Genomic DNA, 19984 nt, shown 5'->3' on the forward strand with positions numbered 1-19984 from the left:
ATGGAATGATTTGCCATAGTACAACGTCCGTTCAGCTTGTCCACCGGCGGGCGATAATACATCGCGTCTAATATAACGGCGGCGTTCTGAAGTGTGTTGGCGTACAGCCATGTCGTCACGCAAAAAGCCATTGCCAGTCTTTTTGTATGATGGGCCCGGTATGAGTACGGCAGGAATACAGCCCACAGTCGGTTGATCGTGATGACCAGATGCGATAAGATTACAACGGCCATGGATGTTGCTTGGATGTACAGTACTACTGTACAGTAGGCCGGGCTTTTCTGCAGTCTCGGGACGTTTGCCATAAGAAAGAGTAATAAAGGCCGGGGAAGGTTGTGGTATAGATTGCCAATTAGGAGATTAACCAGGTACACCGAGAAAGTTGACACGTTTGTCTTGGAATATAAGACTATGGCTAAAATAGCCGCGTTGGTTAACGTCCCAATGGTAACCGCAAAAAGGTCGGAAACCGTGGCAAAGGTCCATTTCATTGGAACAGGAGCCAAATGGTTCAGAGAAAGGCTGCTAAGATTCTGGATGCTTTGTAAACTTGCATTGACGTAACCAAGGAACTGGGCATCCATTGCGGATACAAGCGGTAAAAATTGATATCCTGGCAAAATCTTACTTTAGTGTTTGCTAACGATGAAGGTGTTCGAATGAAATTTATTAAAGCCGGACGCTTTTGATGCACACTTAATTCAACACGTTACAATGACTCCAGTATGGCTATTATGTAAGGGTAATAATAAACTCACGGTTGGGAGTCTCGTTAACTGCGAGACATCACCCATGAACAGTCTTAGAAAACGCTCCTAATCATCTCCGGTACCGCTTAATGGTGCATCACGTTCCTTTATCATGAACCAGTGGATCGTTAGAAATCTTGAACCTTCCAGCGTTTTGACATCTGGTCGCCACCGAGGGGATTTCCAAGGTCACGCGTGGGCGGATTATATAGGTTTCAATGTTTCATTATGAGAAAACAATGTTTGCCATTTCTTTAGGAGTGCGCTTTCACCGTAACAAGATTATTATTCTAGTGACAGGATAGCCGTTTTTCAGAAGAAAGGTGCGGCGAGAAATAAACCGGATTATATTTTTGCTCCCTATCACTATGTATTTCATTAGCTGCAAGAACCAAACGATGAAATTTGTCTGCACTAAACCTGCTGCAAATCCTTCAGCGCAGCATTTCGATATTATTGTTGTTGCGGCTGTGCGCCACCACTGCAACAAAAGTCTGCGAAATTGCATGACGCGTCGCACCTGCATAATACAGACTGACTGCAAGTTCAGACTGCATTCACAATAGAAGTATAAAAAAATGAAAATGCAATAGTAAGGTGTAAATACCTGCTGTCTTGTCACTGATTACCGTAAATAAATTTTTCCTTGTTTAATTCAGCTGTACGTTGTACAGATACCGAAAGCGGTATTAAGCTTTATCATCGACAATCTTGGTAAATCAATCTGGATTTAGCAGACTGAATTAACCAACAACATCCGGTAGTTTGCTGAAACGTATGCTCAAGGTTTTCTGGTAAACCAATGCTAGAACTAGGCCAATCCTGATGCAACATTAAATACTCTGCAAGACCAGCACAGAGTACATGAGATTTCACCTGTACGGAACTCAGAGCGGTACCGATTCATCGGTCTAACGTGAAAGCAAAGGTATAATGATGACTTTTGGACGCTTTTACGAACGTCTGAAGCCGTTTCCGATACTCGTCTGTCATTGACCCGGTTATTGTCGACCAGGGCCCGTTGAGTTCGGTATCGTACACCTCAACGGTTTGTGCATACTCATCGCTAGCCGTCATGCCGCCGCACACGTAGATGCGATCACCGACGATGCACGCTGCATGATTGTAGCGTGGTTGGCGCAGCGGATAAATCTCTTCCCAAGTGGCGGTTCGTGTGTTCAAGCGGATACAGGACGCTGTGGTTCCCCATTCCCATCGGCCCAGATGTCTGGAAAGGGTTTTCCCGCCCAGGATGTATACGTTCTTGTCCGTAGCAACCATGGCGAAGCGCGAGTGACCCTGGAGCAAGTCGGGAAAGAATTCCCATTGTCCAGTGATTGTGTCGAAACATTTCACCCAAGTCCAGGTTGAAAATGGTCGCATTCTTCCGGTTGCGTAAAATATTTTCGGCCCTAATTTGGTAGTTATTCCCGTTACTAATTCCAATCTACAAAATAACATTTAAGTGCTGTCTTACAAAAAAACCCCGAAGCTTCGTTATCATTGCAACCTGCAATTACCGCAAGTCGAAAGTACAAGCAAATAGAATGAAAAGGTATTAGCCGAGAAGCGCACTGCAAAATTTACCACCTTTGCCAGGCGGGCGCCTACTGGGAAACCGTATGCATCTAGTAGTAACCAGAGAATACATTTTACTACAAAAAATGGCTCGGTTCGACATTCTCATATTCCGTCGCGTATACCTACATACCAAGGATTCTATACAAATCTGTTTCATCACAGGTCACTTTCATGGCTTGCACATATCATATAAAACGTATGCTTGTGACGCATCACACTGCACGACTAAAGGTCACTTTTTTAAAGGTGGTTTTCTCATAAAATGGATGTACCCTACAAATTGCACTGACTTACCTTGGCATGTTATTCAACTCTACCGTGCTGCCTTCGGAAAGGTTGACCGCCTTAAAAACCGGCTTTTCGTCCTTCTCATCCCAGAAGTAAATTTTGTTATCAACTACTATAGGATTCTCGTAATGCGTTACTACCGGCAGGATAAGTGAGCGCCATGTTTGTTGGCAGACATTCCATAGATGTAACTCGTGAATACCGTTGTTTTCTCTATAAAGCAACATTTCGTGGTCTGTGGCGGTCAGGCTGTCATTCAAAACCGGAGTAAAATTCGTCAACACATCTTCCGGGTTCTTCAGCTCCTCTACGGTACCGGTCAACGGGTCAAAAACACTGGTCAACCATACAAATGGAAAGAAGAGGCTGTGTTGGAAGAACACTATTAATCTGGTTTTGTGCAGCTTCTGTAGCAAAGCGTCGGCCGTTATCCTGCTTTCGCTGTCTCGTTGCAAACACTGTCGAATTGACGCAGCCAGATCTCGAGGTATGGCATCACAGACATACGGACGGTAACCATCCGCAATCAGAATTTTGAACAACTCGTCAGTAATGGCATCTCCCGCCTGGATCACGGTATCGTTATGAGTATTTTCTAATTGCTTGACATGATATCGCAAGCAGCACTCAGCCATCTCCAGGATGATGCAACCTAAGCTCCAGATATCCGTTTTCCGTCCCGGCCTCCCTAGACTAACCATTCCAAGTTCAGCTAAAAATTTCCTCAGCATTTCTGGCGACATATAACGGGGAGTCCCGCGTAGCTGCGAAACATCGGCTGTACAAGTCGTATTTTCTTGCATAAGAATCAGATCGTCCAAATCACCAATGACGAGTGTTTCCGTGTTGTTGGGCAAGTATTTAATCAGGACATTGCCCGGCTTGAGGTCTCCGTGAATGATGCCGTTTTCATGAAGGAACTGCAGTCCACAGGTAATGCTTTTGGCGTACCGGATGACCTTTTCATAATTATCTTCGAGACTTTTATTCTTCTTAGCTTCTCTCAAAACAGTCGCGAGATCACCTTAAATAATTTGAACAAGCGGCAAAGAATTAAATGAAATATTTTAAAAGTGTATGTTTTCTAATGGAGGCTGTCTCACCATCATACAAATCCATCATCAGTTCAACAAGGGTGCCACCCACAGTATTAGTAACGGCGATTCTGTAATACGGCACAATGCGGTCGTGTCGGAGTGCAATGAGAGCCTGCAGACGGTGCTGCCGCTTCAACCATATTTCCGGACTGGCAATGACGATTTCCTTCACAGCCACGGCACTTGCTCCAGTAAAATTGCCGCGCTTGGTTAGCGTGGCTTTATAAACGCGACCGAAAGTTCCGCGTCCAATAAGGTCTGCATTGCTGTAACAATATTCGCTGTTGCAGCCAAGAATTCTTTCGTCAGGTTTATTTGAGACAGTGTTGCCCATAATTTCCAGCGACTGAACGGTATATACCCTAATATTATCATCACGTACGGGAATTTTGCTGGGCTTTTGCCGCGGCTTTACTCCATTTTTCAGATTATCGGTTCACTCAAGTGTGCAGTTGCGTAAGTGTTCAACTATTCGGGCTGCGACATCACCTAGCCAGGCCAGCTATAAAATTAGCTGGCTTTCATCAGGTTTTTGCAAATAAGAAATTATGGAACTTCGGCGGTATAAAGGCTACTGCCGTTATCCTTCGGCGAGCGATACATCACTGAATGCATTAAAAGCCAGCCGATAAGATTGGGTTACCTGGGATCACTGATACGGTAATTGTTTCAACATAGCCGTATGCTGTACTAGACTGTACAGATCGTTCAAGTTCTGAATTTAGCTGACTGATTATGGTCGAAGACGTGGTCTTGTTTGTGAGCACACTGGACCATAACCGACCGATAGTCAGCTTAATCGCAAATAGATTCATTTGCGTTTTCTGTAATTTTACGTAGTTTACAACAATCCAAAGGCTACCCTAGCACTTGTACCGGCATTTACTAAAACAAAATGCGTAGTAACTATTATAAGAATATCCATTATCTGTGCCAGGATTTTCGTTCTCCACGGCTAGTCAAAATCTGTAATCATATCATTTCTCACGTCCAGTGGTCATTTGAAATTTTATTACCATATGGATGCCACATACGTACATCAGTACATGGGCTGATCCTGAGTGTGATGCACTATGCACTGCAGTGACGTGACGTATTCTTGTAGAACATTATGTGTACTGTACTCGTTAGGAAGAAATATTAACTTTCGATGGGTTTCTGTCAGTCAGCAGTTCCACAATAATAACATCGAATGCTGAAGCAGAATCTAAAGCGTTATTATTAAAGAAAGATATTGCATCTAATCGACGCGGTATTTTTCCCCCAATAAATTGTCTCTGAAAGTCGAAATAAAGTCGTAAGCCAATGTTCATCCGTGTTCAACTACTAGTATATTCAAAAGCAAGTTAAGCAACAGCGCTGCTTAATCAGGCTACATAAATTATAAATATTGGTAATAATCATCCTTGCGGTCAAAAGGTTTTGTTTTATGTTCGGTTGATCATACGATCTGTACAATAATTATGGTCTGCAGAATGCAAAATAATGAAGCATGGGGTGACACGAAATACCGTATGGTACGGTAAACAGGTACAGTTTTGAAAGTATTGTATTTCTACTGTTATTGTACAACAACATCTCGGATTCGGGCTAACATACACAAATATTTTCTTGCAGTACAGTTCCAGTCATTTTCAGACCGAAAGTGTTTGCTACAAAATTCTTTTAAGCTGGGTGGTAACAAATGCCCCAGTTCGGGCTAGCTGACCTTTTTAATCTTCCTTTAAGATTACTGCTGACGCCTTGTTGTTGCCAGAAACAGCATGCGCTTTCTTAGTCAGACAAAAGGATTTACAAAACAGCTCACGGTCGCTAGTGAAACGGGCGTTGATGGTACGTACTGAGAAAATTCCAAAGCTGATCTCAGCATACCCCCGAGGAAGGATGCTTTGCAGCCTTTAAGTTAAGGAAAGATCTCAACTATGGAATAAGTTTGCCATCAAGAACTCACATTATTTTAAAATTTAGTCTCCACTTTGAAACTCGAAAGCCTCATCCGATGACCACTGTTGCTTCGAGTTCGCGATGACGCATCCTTCACTTCGCTATCCTGCACCCCGGCGCTCATCAATACTCCTATTTTTTTCAACAGCCGGCGGGCACCTTGGCGGTAATCTCGGCTCATAGCGAAAAAGAACAACTGCAAAAGCAAACACATACTGCACTTTTATTGATATTGATTTTGTTCTTCAAGCCGCAGCTGTTTGTTGAGTATCACGTCGTTCAGATACTTGTACAATAAAAAAATATAAATCTATACACGTCCTAAGTATAGCAAAACAGCTATACAATATCTTAGGACATACTGCGGCATGCATTGGTAACTTGGTACGCGCATATCCAAATCGTGTAATAGCCTCAGCTGCACTATTTCGTACGCTACATCCTCTTGGTGTACTACTTCATTTTTTATTCATAATTTGGAACTGTTTTACTGGAATATTTTTTAAAAATGGTGCACATTGAACAGTTACAAGAAACGAACACGTTTAATGTAGATATTCATGTATTTATTCGTTTCGTCTGGCAACCACATACCGGGTTAATAGCGTATCCCAACACCCAGGTCGTTCGCAACCACATAACAAATCTATCATCCCGCATCCTGGCTCTCGGATACATTGTGTCCACGATCGGCGCGGGCAGTTGACATAAACAATACCACACGAACGAACAGAACAGCACCCGAGCCATGGCCAATCGTTTCCGCATCACCGCATCGCGAACCACCTGCCGATCCGGCATCACCGGTGTCCCGAACACGAGTTTCTGTTTAAGAAATATGGCCAAATACGACAGTCCAACTAGCGTATACGGAACGTAGCTATTGAGTGACCCGACAACTGATAGTGTCGGGCCCAGGACCCTAGAGACCCCGCATGCTCCACTGGACAACATGTCCACAGTTATATCCCGTTGAATGTACAACGGAATGGAAGTCGTTAATACAAAAAACCACGGCCATAACAGCATCGTGACGGCGGAGCGCTTTCTGTTTAGTATGCGATACTGATGCGGCAGTAAGATGGCGATGAAGCGATTAATAGCTAATACCGCCGCCGCCCAATTGGCAACAAACGACAGTGACAGTAAACTAAAATGTGCTGCAGGACAGTGAATATGGACGGTGTGGCCGGTCTGTTTGAGATACAGGGGAACATTGCTCAGCAAATTCTCCACGACACACATAAACAACTCCACCGACTCCAGCTGAATGATCAGTTTACCGGATACCGTTGTGACCTTTCCGGATGTCAGCATGACAATTAATAAAAAGGTTATGGCCACTCCGCCAAAGCCACCGATGGCCATGGTTGTTCCCAGCCACGTGTCCAGCTCGGATTTGGTTGGGATTAAAATTGAGGCGTTGCCGGTACGGTTGAAATCGAACCGGGCAGCTGACATTTTCGGAAAGACGGGGAAGGAGAGTTCAGAAAAACTAATTTATCTCGGAGTAAAAACGCTTCGCGGTGTGAATTTCCGATTAAATTTTTATTCTCAATTCGGCCAACGGAATTAAATTTTTCTGTATTTGGTTTCACTTATGCCCGTTTGTTAATGAAATCCATATTGACAGCGAATTGCTGTACGGGTATGGAAAAACAGTCCGATTACTTAAGCGCAACGCCACGCACGTGTTATGTGATGGAGATTCCCGCGAATTGATACGCATGCGTGTACGTGTATAATAAAGATTATCGTTTCTTGACAATAATTCTCAGATATCCATTTAATGCGGCAACCCCCATCATTTCCGATGTATGCGGTCTCTTCGTCATTGAGTACTGTTCTGCGTTGCCAAAAGATATATTTCAATCTGTTAAAATTCCCACAGGGACGATCTAATCCTAGTTTCAGTAATTAAATGTCAGCCACTATAAAAACCAGTGCCAACGGGCGGCAATTGGGACGTTTCGGTAACTATCCAAACGATGAAAATTGTTATTTACCGTTCCATGCGCTAACCTTGCAAAGTTAAAATAATTAAACCAAAACTGCACTGTAGTCCCGCTGCGGAACATTGTTATCCTGACACCATTCTAATCCCGTTGCTCTGCAGCAGCATTGGGGGAACGCGGTTTCCTGGTGCCCCGTGGATTTTCTTCTCCCACGCTGACTCCGCGAGCATTGTGTGATAGGTCTGCTTTGCTGTAATATACTTGGAATTCCTGTGAGCAATAACCCCGGGCTGGGCGCAGCTTGATCTTTGCGTCATGCGTCTGGACGTTCGTATCATTCTTAAGATACACACGTTGTACAAAAGGCGTTATGTACAGTAAGTTAATTTTATCGTCAGCAATGCCAGACGTCCACCCGACTCCACCTCTACAGGTGGACAGATCTTAAATGGGGACTAGTTTAAAAAGCGATTATACTCGTATGCGTACACAGAACTGCAGAGAAAATATGCACGGAATAACATTGAGGCAAATTACTACGAACAATAAATCGTAGTGTTGTGGCTAATTCATGCACTATACGAAAAAGTGCCAAGTTGACTCGACAATACAGTATGTGACGACTGCCACAGGTATATGATGGGTCAAAATGCATTTTACCGTACCGCAAATATTTTTATTGAGCAACCGCCAACACACATACATAACGCTTGCGCTGGACAATAAGTAAAATGGTACGAGTTTAAACATTTAGCGCTTGTTTCGGTTAGCTTTTTTACATATTTTGTAAGCGAAAGTACAAGTCACAGTTCGATTCATACAACTAGCCAGACGCCAACCACTATCATTTCGAAACCATCATGCGGGCGATTCTTAGTGCATGTTTTTAGTGCCTGTGCAGGATTTATTGTACACACTTTGCCGCAATATCTAACTGAGAAATTTTACCATCTGATTTCGTGCATAAACGACGCTTCCCTTATCAGCAAATCTCGTATGTAAATATAACTATGTGCTTTCATACTTTTGATACTAAAGTGTGATGTTGCGAGCGTATAATCGAACCGCATGCGCATGAAAAATTGCTTATGCATCCAGCATCCTCGACGATCCTCTAGATCAGACTTTGAAGAAGTGTTTAATTTTTGGCCTGGATTTGTAAATTTCAGCTAGTGTATCTGTGACTAGCGTAAATGTTGCTCACACAGCCACTCTTGATCGACTGCCTGAAAAGAAAGATCTTACATCAAGGGCCGGTTTCAGGAATAATAGGTCTGAAAGAAAGCTCCACTGAACCATGCTAGAGATTCTTTATCTGACGTCTTCATGCAGATAATGATGGCACTCGTATTTCTCGCACGCGCATGGGAGCCACCAGCGTGAAAGAGATAAAAATGGCAGATTAATTTTGTCTGTTACACAGCGTACGTAAGAAGAATGATCAGTAAGCAGGAAAGCACTAGAGGAGGACACAAACTAGGGACTAACTATAATTAACGGTAAATTCGTCGTTCTTAATACAGTTTTCCTTTGCCTTTGCATTGACAGGTAGCTTGGCACTGGCTGGCGTAAGCCGTTGTACATCCTAACGGAGGATAGGTCTTGCCGCCAACGACAACGGATGTGTCGCAGTTCGACAAGGTGTTCGTCACCGGACAAGGATTAACTGCAACAGGAGATTCTATCAGCGCTCAAACACAAACAGAAACACTGAGATCAGATACAACATCGCGATTCCCTCTAGACACGTACGGCATAATCCGTTACGGCAAGTTGTTTCACCGGTGCATTTGGCACACGCTGTCCCAGCTTCATAGGGAGCATACAGGTTTGGTGAAATGTTGCCACTGAGAATAATTATTACCATTTAAACGGAGTAGGGACGGTATCACTTATTTTCAAGCTGCACTCACGCTGGACCATAGTTGCAAACGTAGAATTTAAAGCTGCCGCAGTCCTTATAGGCACATCCCACAACGAACGTTGTATTCCAAACAATCTACGGATATAATTATTTGAACTGTTGTATTATCGTATGTCACTATTCATTTCTCTACCCTTGTACCGCATAGTTTCACTTTAATTTATGTTATTAAGACCTTTATACTAATTTGAAAAAAATCATCCTGGAATCAACGGTTATAGTGACCAGAGTATGCAGTACAAATGTCAACTTAAAGGTCACTCTATGAAAGCTATAAAAGAATCTTGATCATGGCCGGCACTTACCTGGGTATAATGTCCGACAGCGGCTTTGCTGTTTTTGGGTGGCTGACCATAAATAAAATCAGCGATTTCGCTGTACCAGTTGTCTGTGGCACTCTGCCAGTTCACGGGTCCACCGCTGGTGCTGTACAGGTTTTGGCCCAAATCGTACTCTGTGAAATAGAGATCGTCACGGTGAATCTAGGCATTGTAGCGTCCAGCGGAGTCTTACTGCTGGTCTTGCGATACAGAGGCTGATCCGTCGTGGAATTAGGATGCCAAAAGTGGCAAAGAGCGGCCCAATCAGCGGCCTTCTGAGCGGCTTCAGAGTCCCAGGAAAGCTCGAAAGATCCCGTAGAGGGATTTTTGCGACGCAGAGCGTTATGCAGATCCACGATCTGCTGCTGTGTGGCGGCGACAGTCGTGTCGGGATTGACAGTCTGACCTGCACAATAGTTTGTTTTATAGTTTGTACAGAACGAGTAATCGATTTAACCAAAATATTAAGCCTTTCACTGATTGAATACTATCAGATATTATGATTGCAAAGAAAGCATGTAAGCAAAATCGCTGCATCAGCTGTTATGTAGAAGAATAGGGTCGTCTCATTAATAGTAGCGCAAATAACCACAAGGAACCGATTATTACCGGCAACGAAGCCAGCCGCCACAACAACCAGTGATGCGATCGCTAGAATACTCATTGCCGATAAGAATAGCAAAAAAGCAAAGATTTATCAGAGGTCACCAGATTTTTCCGAATTACAGCCGAACAGCGCTACCGACTTATAGTACACCTTGTTTCCGCTTTTATAACCTGTTGCGTACAGCCATAAAGTTAATACTCCGCAATCGGCATCACCTGAATTATTCCTGTGGAATTAGTATACAGTTTCCTAAATACATGATCAGCAAAAAGGAGGAACTCGCATATTTCCAGGTAGCCAAGCTACTTGCGGTGCCTGATAAAAATTTGCAGATAAGCTGAATTAGAAGGCAATATGTACATAAAATGCCTGGCGTCTTGACTTCTAAAACGAACGAAGGCGCTACGTCGCAGAACCGAGGAATATTCTATGACTTCCCAAAAGTATGGTTGATCAAAAGATGGTTAAATGTTGGGTTCCAAGAACATGAAGTGTTTTGGTGTCTCGAAACACTTTTGCCTGTTGATGACGTTTTTTTGTTCTTTGACTTTGATACTATGAGTATTTGCCGGAAGTTTACCGGTTAGTTAGATACGAGTATGGTTATCACGTTAGGTGAGGAAATAATTTGACTGAACTAGTATATCATAGTCGGAATCCGGTGCCCGTTTTTATCCAAGTTGCAAATTTGTTTTTATTACGAAGTGGCTACTTACTTTTAGGCTGTGAGAACCAGTTGTATTTGTATGCGGCATTAAACATATTCTTGGTCTTTTCACGGTACAATAAATTTTGAAGAATAACACAATGCAGTGCAAAGAACATACAATCGCAGCAATGTCAAAACTAAGTAAATATAAGCAAGCTAGGGTTATATAAATGGCAGTACATTTCCGCATTACATCTTTTTTAAACGTTAAACCTATAATATTTGCACGATTTGTTGCACATTTGACAGTGCATTTTGAATAGTCACCTGGAAGGAGTGGATAATGAATTACAGTAACATATGTTACAGGCAGCGGTCACGTTAATACGGATACATCTACGCAGGTGGCACTGCTTTATCAAAATAAATTATGCGTGACACGTACAGATTTAATTTCTCACACCAATAACTTGCTCATATCTCGTATTCCAATATACATTTAAATCAGTTTTGTTAATCAAGAACAAAAGGAGTCTTTATTTATTTGTTACAGAGTCGCCTTTGCAAAAACTCTGCAATCGCTGCGTGCAGATTTCTGATTTCATTCCCATTTGGAATTTATGTATACAATAGTGGTGCTGGTGTGCAAGTTAAAAACTGCAGTGGTTTATGCTGCACAAATTACAGTCGAGGCTTTCAAGTAGTACAATGAAATACAGTGGTCAGTTTCACAGTGACACTATTAAAGTATACTCACAATCATTATTGTACATCGATAACTTGCAAGTTATGCAGTATTATATTTTTTTTATGTTAATTCTGGACGCTACATCGGCCCATGCGCACACGTTATATCCGCTCAAAAAGCCGGCAACGACGGCAAATGCGACGTTTAGAAAATGAGAATGCCAACGTTGCGCGGCGTTAATATCAATCCGACCTCCTTATTTTCTGTCCAGTCACTATTACATACTGTAAAAGAATGACCAGCAGATAACTTGTCGCGATTATTATTAACCACCATGGTGCTATTTCCCGCTGGTTATCTGTATATCAACTTTTCCGATTCACTGCAAATCTGCAATTATTTTTCGCGCAGTCATGACATCAATGACCGCCATCTTTCGAAGCCACTAATTGTAAGTTACCAGCTACCCAGACAGCTAAACTATCAGCAGTAGAAAATAATACCTGCGGTTATTTTTGCTTTTAACTGAAAACTCGTTATTAAGCGACATCACGACCGTCGCTCATGCTCGGATCGCAGCATAAATTATCCAGAAGGTGGCACATATATAACGTATGAGAAATGCTAAAAGACTGCACAACTGAAGATTTTTTACATTTCTTCAGTGATTCTCTAGCTCTCCGCGAAAGGCTGGAACTGCAGTTGCTGCAACATCATGACAGTACTATTGCCTGCATACGTATATTCTGCACAATATTTTCACTGATTGTTAATTAACTGAAATTAATTGGCTCTACTCTGTAGTTATCCATACACATTTCCAGTATATCGTTGACTACCTTTTTAAACGATTTGTAGACAAATCTCTCATCTGTGTACCTATCACGCTTATCCACCATACCGCCTTTAGATGTACGTCCAATACGGCTTTGATTACGAACAAGACAGTGGTAATCCCATTTTCTGGCAACTGGCAGACAACGCGGAGTCCAATGCCGGCACACGGACAGTCACGCTACTGCCCCTGTGCGGGCATCGGTCGCCGCTAGTAGCCGATCCCGGAATTCACCGCAACCTGTAAGGTTACACTGAAACAACACGTATTTCCGTTGACGTCCGCTTCGTGAACAGTAAGTTACAGAATGAATTCTCCAGCGGGCCTGTCATGCAATATGCACAGATACAGTACATCGTAAGAAAAAATTGCAATCGCTGCAGGCATAACTATACTTCTACTCGGTAGCTATCATTGTAACACGGTAGAGATTCTATCAAACACCAGCCTTTTACAGTCAGCACATTTTCTTTCCATCCAGTGCCATAAAGAAGCGTTATGTGAATCCAGTACCAAATTTTCTCGAAGTTTAAGTTAACCGTGTGCAAAAACGGTTACAGTTTGCCAGGGTTAGCTGATAGTTAATTCTTCGAAGGGCAATTATATTCCTAAGGAACGGAAGTAATATTTAACAGTTCATGTACTACAGTATAAGCGTACCGTCGATATTTCGGCCATATATATTCGCATAATTACTTTAGCACTTTGAAGCCGCATTTTCAGTCTGAAAAAAGTTTTTTTAAATCACTTAATAGTTTTATACAGCTGCTTATATTTTTGGCATGATCGTGTTTACTGTTTTTCGCCGGTGAGTGGATATCTCTCAGGACGCATCGTCATCCGTTATTCGTGAGGGACGAAGCAGCGGCATCCGACTCCGGCGCAGGGGCAGATGAATCGCTGTCCTTGCTCCGGAGTGGGGTACCACATTGCGACGACCCATCTGTTGACCGCATATATTGTATACCCACCATCACCATTAGAAATATCCACTACGCCACCGATTATGAAGTATGCAGTGGACTTATTATTTAACCCCATTTTGCGGGCGAATTGGAAAGAATGCGGCGTCCGATGCCGGCACACGGGCAGTTATGTAACTGCCCCTGTGCGGGCACTGGTCGCCGCTAACAGGCCGACCACTACCCTATAAAATCAAGGGATCACTATAAAATAACTATGAACAGCTGGAATACCGAGATTCCGCGGTGTCCTGACAGAAACTGAATTTAGGGTGGACGATTTTAAATCCATCCATAAACCGTATACAAATTTATGCATTTGTGCCACATAATTGCGTATAACTGAAGTTTGGTTGTGTGAGCGGCTGCATGACTTGACAAAACCGGTACAGAATGATCTACCTGAAAAATATAACTAAATTGCTCGAAGCTGCTAGAATCGTTTGTTAATGGTAAACATCAAAGTTTCTCTCTAATAATAATATAACTAACTCAACTTCTACCAGAGTATGAGTAGGTACTAGATAGTACGATATGCGGATGTAGGTGATGCAGACGAATTCCGTTTATGGTCGTACTCACAGGCAGTCACAGTGAGAATTACTAATAATTAGAATATCAGTGTAATAATTTAAAACGCAGGTAAGTACAACTAATTAATGCGGAAGATGCGCGACATTTCGTTTACACGGTAGAAACGACCAAACATTAGAATGTAAATTATCATCTGCCATGATACCGTATGTATGTATTATTGTATCAAGGAACTATCAACGAACTAGATCTATAATACAACTACATAAAAATCTGAGACAATGAGATCGGGAAAACTATAGCATGATGAAAAAAACTGTAAACGCCATTAAATACAGCATGTTTCGAAACGATGTCACATACATTTTATTTCTTTAAAAAAATAATTTTGCCCGTGCCACCGATGCCGGTTCCGGCGAAACTGGCTCCGGTACAGCTTTCAAGGTGACCTTGAAATACTAGCAATTCCTGTTGCTTAGATCATTTATTTGTTAACTGCACTGTTAATAAGTTTATAATTGTATATTTACGCCAATAGGGAATTTAATTACATAATAGCCGGCTTGCTGTAATCAAAATATAGTGTTGAAATTCCTAAAAAGAAAAATTTTCACTTAAGAGACCTCTTTAGCACTTAGAATTGAAAAAAAATATTCGGCGGAGCGCTGAGAGATTCAAAGATTTCTAGAAATTTTTGGAAAGCATTGATCCGATTCTTAGAAGATACAGGACAAATTGATATTGAAATAACTCAGCATCGGCTGGCAGGCTAAAATATGTAACTGAGTGGAAATGTACGCTCATGCCGCGTGAAAAACTTGCGCCGACGATTAAGAAATCGTTTATAAGGAGATTTTTCGAAGCAGCCGACTTTTCAGTACTGTCCAGTTACGACCGAGGGAACTCAAGCCGGCTAGGTCACTGTTTAATCTAATAATTAAATTTAATATTTTGCCAAAATCTAAAACCTAAAAACCCTGCCAAACTGTGTTATCTCTGGTGAAAAAGATTTCTGCTTCTGTGCTGTATAGATATACAGTATGTCATTCAAAGTTCTACGTTAAACATTAACGGCACGTACCTTCTCAAGGACAAAATGTGTACCAAACCCAAATTAGCTTGATGTGAAATCAAACATTGCAATATCTATTATTAAGTATAAGATCTGTACTACGCGCGGCGCCCCATAGTTTTCAGATGTCAATAAGCAAAACCATTTTTTTAAAAACTGACAACGCCAATAGATCGACCTCGGTCCAGAACTGGCTCACATGATTTTCGTTTTAAATTCGTTCAACCAGAATCGTGTCGGCACGACGCCGCAAACGATCCAACCGACTTTCTAGGTGACCTTGGGACTTAAAAAAAATTTGCCTGGATACATTTCAAACATAAACTGACATATTGCATTAAATAAACTGAAAAATAAATAAATTGTAATTATTTTCGTGCGGCACCAAGCACAAAATTAATAAGAATTTAGCCTCCCGGTTTTTGTTGTCGGCACAATTGTGCGCTATTTCAAGGTGCTGGAAGTTTATCGGGCGGTTTGATACTGCTAAACACACTCACTAGACCTGCGTTTACTAATGTGTGGCTACTTACTAGCGCCCTATAATGTTTAATTCTTATTCAGAACAAAGTACGCAAAAAAAAAGTTTTCATATTTCTTAAAGCGTTCCAAACAAGCTGAGCTCGAAATATGTCTCGGTTAATCAACGCATTTACATCAAACGCGGGAGTGACCGAATTACCACCCCTGTCCCGTAAGATAAATCAGAAGCTAGGTTAGTGACCCAATGTGACCGAACTTCCTTAATTGTCCAGTGAGCAAAATCTGTAGAGGTGGGGGCCGAGTTACCACCACTGTCCAGTAAGAAAAATCACAAGACGAGTGAGTGACCGAACTACCATCACTGCCCAGTGAGGAGATCTCTAGATGAGTGAGTGACCGAGCTACCACCACTGCGAAAATATCACTGGACAAGTTAGTGACCGAACTACCCAGTGAGCAGAATCTCACCCAGTGAGCAGATGAGTGAGTGTTAGAGTTACCACCACTGTCTAATGAGCAAAATCTTTAGAACAGTGTGTAACCGAGCTATTACCACTGTCCAGTAAGAAAAATCACTGGATCTGAACGAGTGCCCGAGCGATCACCAGTGTCCAATGATCAGAAGCTCTAGATATATGAGCGAGTGACGAGTGACAGAGCTACCAAGACGAGTGAATTACCGAACTACCCCATTGTCCAGTGAGAAGAATCTTTAGGTAAAAGTGTGACCGAGCTTACTACAGTCCAGTCCATCTGTCCATGCGTGGTTCAACTTATAATTTTTTGGTAGGACACATCAGCAATCCAATCTAGATTCTGGAGTCTTTCCTCAAGACGTTGTACAATCACTGCTAAGGCTGTTAATACATTTACGAGTACTAATGAACTAAACGAATTCTCTATTCAAACCGGCCGTGGATCACAAGAAACGCGGAGGCGAAGCCGAAGCTGTTTCTTGTACTCGTATGTAATACAGCCATACAGCACGTACTCTAGCATTACAATCAAAATGTATGCAGAAGTACTTGTACGTGTTAGTACCTCGTTTATCATTACAGGTTATTATGTTACATTAGGCGAGATACAGTCTATTATCAGAAGCACGACTGACGGGATTCCCTAACTACGTAAATTTGTGCCAAAATAGTTTAATTTAATTCACTTAGTTTTGACGCTGTTTTATTATGCATTATATCTTTACAAGGTAGCCTCGCGCATCCGCGCTCGGCACTTAAGTACTGGATAGTATTGGCTTTGTTATGGAAAGGTCATTATAAATATATAAAGGCTGACGTTCGGAATTTCTGACGTTCTGACAATTTTAATTTTTCACGTTCTGATGTTCTGACGTTCTAATGTTCTGACGTTTAAACGTTCTAACGTCCTAACGTTATGACGGTATGACGTTCTAACGTTCTGACGTTCTTACTTTATGACGTTCTGCCGTTCTGACGGTGTTACGTTTTGAATTTCTGACGTTTTGGCGCTCTGAAATACGTATGGACTTTTGCAGGACTTAAGTAATAATATGCTTTTACTTAAAGAGCAAGTATTTCTGCATCCGCTATAGGTCTCCGTGGTTACAGTCATTATGTATTTAAGCACTTTTTATTGCTGTGCAGTGAATACTTCTTCGAGTGCTATTTATGTTTCCTATACTTAAGACTTGGTGAAACCAGTTTCTGACCACTGGTTATTACAAACAAACAAAATCTATTGGCACATCTATGGAAAATATGGAATTTTTTAAGACCAAGCTGGAATTAAACTGACCACGAGTTATCGAGGAGTTAAAAACGGCGCATAAATACGCTTTGGTCCGCCGGGCGAGTGCCCACGCTTGCGCCTTCCAATTTCACATGTTGTTGTTGATAGGTACAACCGTACAACCGTACAAGTATTTACTACCGGTACCGTACCGGCTTACCGTACCGTACGGTAAGCTGTCAGCAGGAATTTTGAAATTACGAAAAACAGTGCCGACAAAGCATTCTCGGTTTCCTTTTGCTGCAGATAGTGGCCGATTTCTTCTTTTGAAATTAAAAGAACTAAGTAGCTCAAGACTGATAAGGAGAGTTATCTCACGTTGTGTTGTGGACTGGCTGACAGAGTATGGGTTCTCATTCTCGTTCATAAACTCATTACTCGTCTATTGGTTTGAAGGACTACGCCGTAATACTCCTGACTGTAGAAGTTTCTTTTGTGACTTGACGTAAAGTGCTTGTTGCAGCTTGTAGTCTCTGAAGCCATGAATCCCATACCATCGTCGAACTCGGGGAATCGCGCCGGGATCGTGACGATGGGTGACGGTATGCAGTACCTGTTAGCGAGTGGAGAAATGAGCGATGCGAGGTTCGCGGTCGGACGGGATTATGGTGACGCGAAGATCTTTCCCGCTCACCGGTGAGTTCTCTCTGCGCCATGCTGATCCATGATCTACAACAGCTTGGGGCTGATTTTTTATTAATCGTAAATTGCGTGATGCAGAATCCTCCTCGGTGTCCGCAGTGCTGTTTTCCATGCAATGCTATATGGAAGTGTGCCAGAGAACTGTGCAGCTCCCGTCGACATTCCAGACATTCACCCCGAGGCTTTCGCCAATATGCTCAGGTTTGTCTATGAGACAAAGTTTTCCGTATCGTTCCTGGCAGTCAATATGCTAAAGACAATCGGACAAATTCCGTAGCTTCATCTACACCGATGCCGTGAAGATCCTCTCCCTGGACAATGTCTTCTTCACACTGGGTTGCGCGGACAAATATGACTTACCCTTTTTGGTGGTGAAGTGCACCGATTTTGCCGTGAACGAGCTCACCACGAGCAACTGCCTGGATATGTTGGATAGTGTAGGTTTCGCCAGGGGCTTTGCTATAGCAAATTATTTGCTATAGCATATATTTCCTGCAAATATCTGGTATCTAGTACGGAGTACCTAACAAGTTGTGTCGTAGGCGGTTCTCTACGCAGCTACCGCTCCGAGCATCGTGGAAAAGTGCTTGTGCCTGATCGATGAATCAGGCGAAGCTATCTGGGAATCGGAGCAGTTCTGTGAGATCGGACAGGAGGCGCTGCGTCTTATTCTCCAGCGGGATACGTTAACGGCCAACGAAGACACCATTTGTTGGGCTGCTGAAGAGTAAGCTTAATTCTGCCCACTCTCTTTCTTTTATGACACAAAGTGGCGTTATTTCTATTTAAGACTTTTATAAACGGTTTTTCACAGGTGGGCTGGGGCAGTGTGCACGCGAAAGAACATGGACGATTCCTCGGCGAATCGGCGTGAAGTATTAGGTCAGGCGTTGTTTCTCATCCGATTTCCGCTCTTGACCGATGTTCAGTTGCTGGATGGGCCCGCGGAGGTACGCTCTTCGCACCAGTTTGTAATCAGTTTTAGTAATTTTGAAGTCACTGGTTAAAGCATAATATAACCCGGCTGCTGCTTGCGTGCGTTGAGATTACATAGACAAAAACTATCAGCAATCGCAATCCCGTTAATGTGTGCGGCGTGAACCATCCAGTTAACATTTGCGGCACTTAATGTTTATTCTTCAGAGCGGTTTGTTGCTGCAATCGGAAATACTGGATATCTACCGTCACAAGCGGGCCACCATCAAACCGCAGCTGCCGTTCCATACGGAGCCTCGACGAAGTTGGCGCGTTCTTTCGTTTCCGGTGGATTATAGCCATGGTTTACAAAATGTGGTGTAATTTGTAGATATACGCGCTGAGGGCGTCATCAATTTCAAGATCCCAGATGTGAGGGAGCTGCCTGAGGCGGGCATGGATGTGCTGTATAGCGATCCCATTACAGTCAGAAAGCTGCTTTGGTAGGGGGGCACCGTGGCGGAAGTGGACTAGCCAGTTGTGCGGAGTTTGATGCCATTGCTGTGCTTCACTTTGCAGGCGCATCCAGGTGTATAAGAACACTGATGGTGAATCTCCTGCACTGAGCTACTTTCTAGTGTGTAATCACTGTCACGACTGCTCGAATTGCGATTCTTGGGCATGTCAGGCTACTGTCGAACTGCGCGTACTACCGTGGAAAGCGGAAACCGAACCCATGAATAAACGTATGACTGTGTTGCTGTAGTACTTACTGATGTGGCCCTCGCAAGGCTAACTGTTATAAAGGTTATGTTAAAGTGTTGTACGCTGAAACTCTGTAGCATCGCATGATCTGTTCAATAAGGAAGATAGTTGGGGATACGCGGAATACATATCTATGGAGGTGGGAGCATTTTTGCGATTGGAAGCATGGAATGCTTCGTCACACACCGTACCATAATGTGAATGTAC

General features: G+C 42.7%; 3 protein-coding genes across 4 annotated transcripts; 1 reads left to right on the forward strand and 2 right to left on the reverse strand.

The window, feature by feature from the left end:
* Positions 1–1494: 1494 nt before the first annotated feature.
* LOC129584342 (uncharacterized) lies at positions 1495–4228 on the reverse strand. 2 transcript variants are annotated; one of them, XM_055476493.1, is made up of 4 exons: positions 4098–4204; positions 3722–3981; positions 2625–3642; positions 1495–2196 (listed from the first exon to the last, which is right to left on the reverse strand). In XM_055476493.1, the coding sequence occupies exons 2-4, from the start codon at positions 3738–3740 to the stop codon at positions 1653–1655; spliced, it is 1581 nt and encodes a 526-aa protein (XP_055332468.1). In that variant the 5' UTR covers positions 3741–3981; positions 4098–4204; the 3' UTR covers positions 1495–1652. The 2 variants fall into 2 exon arrangements, with proteins under 2 accessions (XP_055332468.1, XP_055332467.1); XM_055476492.1 differs by having other exon boundaries at positions 3722–4228.
* Positions 4229–8909: 4681 nt separating this feature from the next.
* Positions 8910–10625, reverse strand: LOC129584347 (cysteine-rich secretory protein 2-like). The gene is made up of 6 exons (XM_055476498.1): positions 10468–10625; positions 10052–10264; positions 9844–9992; positions 9528–9613; positions 9367–9461; positions 8910–9280 (listed from the first exon to the last, which is right to left on the reverse strand). The coding sequence occupies exons 1-6, from the start codon at positions 10520–10522 to the stop codon at positions 9129–9131; spliced, it is 750 nt and encodes a 249-aa protein (XP_055332473.1). The 5' UTR covers positions 10523–10625; the 3' UTR covers positions 8910–9128.
* Positions 10626–17708: 7083 nt separating this feature from the next.
* On the forward strand, positions 17709–19778 carry LOC129584207 (BTB/POZ domain-containing protein 3-like). Its single transcript, XM_055476325.1, has 9 exons — positions 17709–17798; positions 17919–18091; positions 18176–18298; positions 18375–18534; positions 18640–18824; positions 18912–19047; positions 19241–19337; positions 19404–19515; positions 19592–19778. Exons 2-9 carry the CDS (start codon positions 17937–17939, stop codon positions 19776–19778), a joined length of 1155 nt encoding a protein of 384 aa, XP_055332300.1. The 5' UTR covers positions 17709–17798; positions 17919–17936.
* The last annotated feature ends 206 nt before the right edge of the window (positions 19779–19984 follow it).

The sequence above is a fragment of the Paramacrobiotus metropolitanus genome, unplaced genomic scaffold, assembly GCF_019649055.1.
Source record: "Paramacrobiotus metropolitanus isolate TYO unplaced genomic scaffold, Prichtersi_v1.0 Parri_scaffold0000013, whole genome shotgun sequence".
Classification (NCBI taxonomy): domain Eukaryota; kingdom Metazoa; phylum Tardigrada; class Eutardigrada; order Parachela; family Macrobiotidae; genus Paramacrobiotus; species Paramacrobiotus metropolitanus.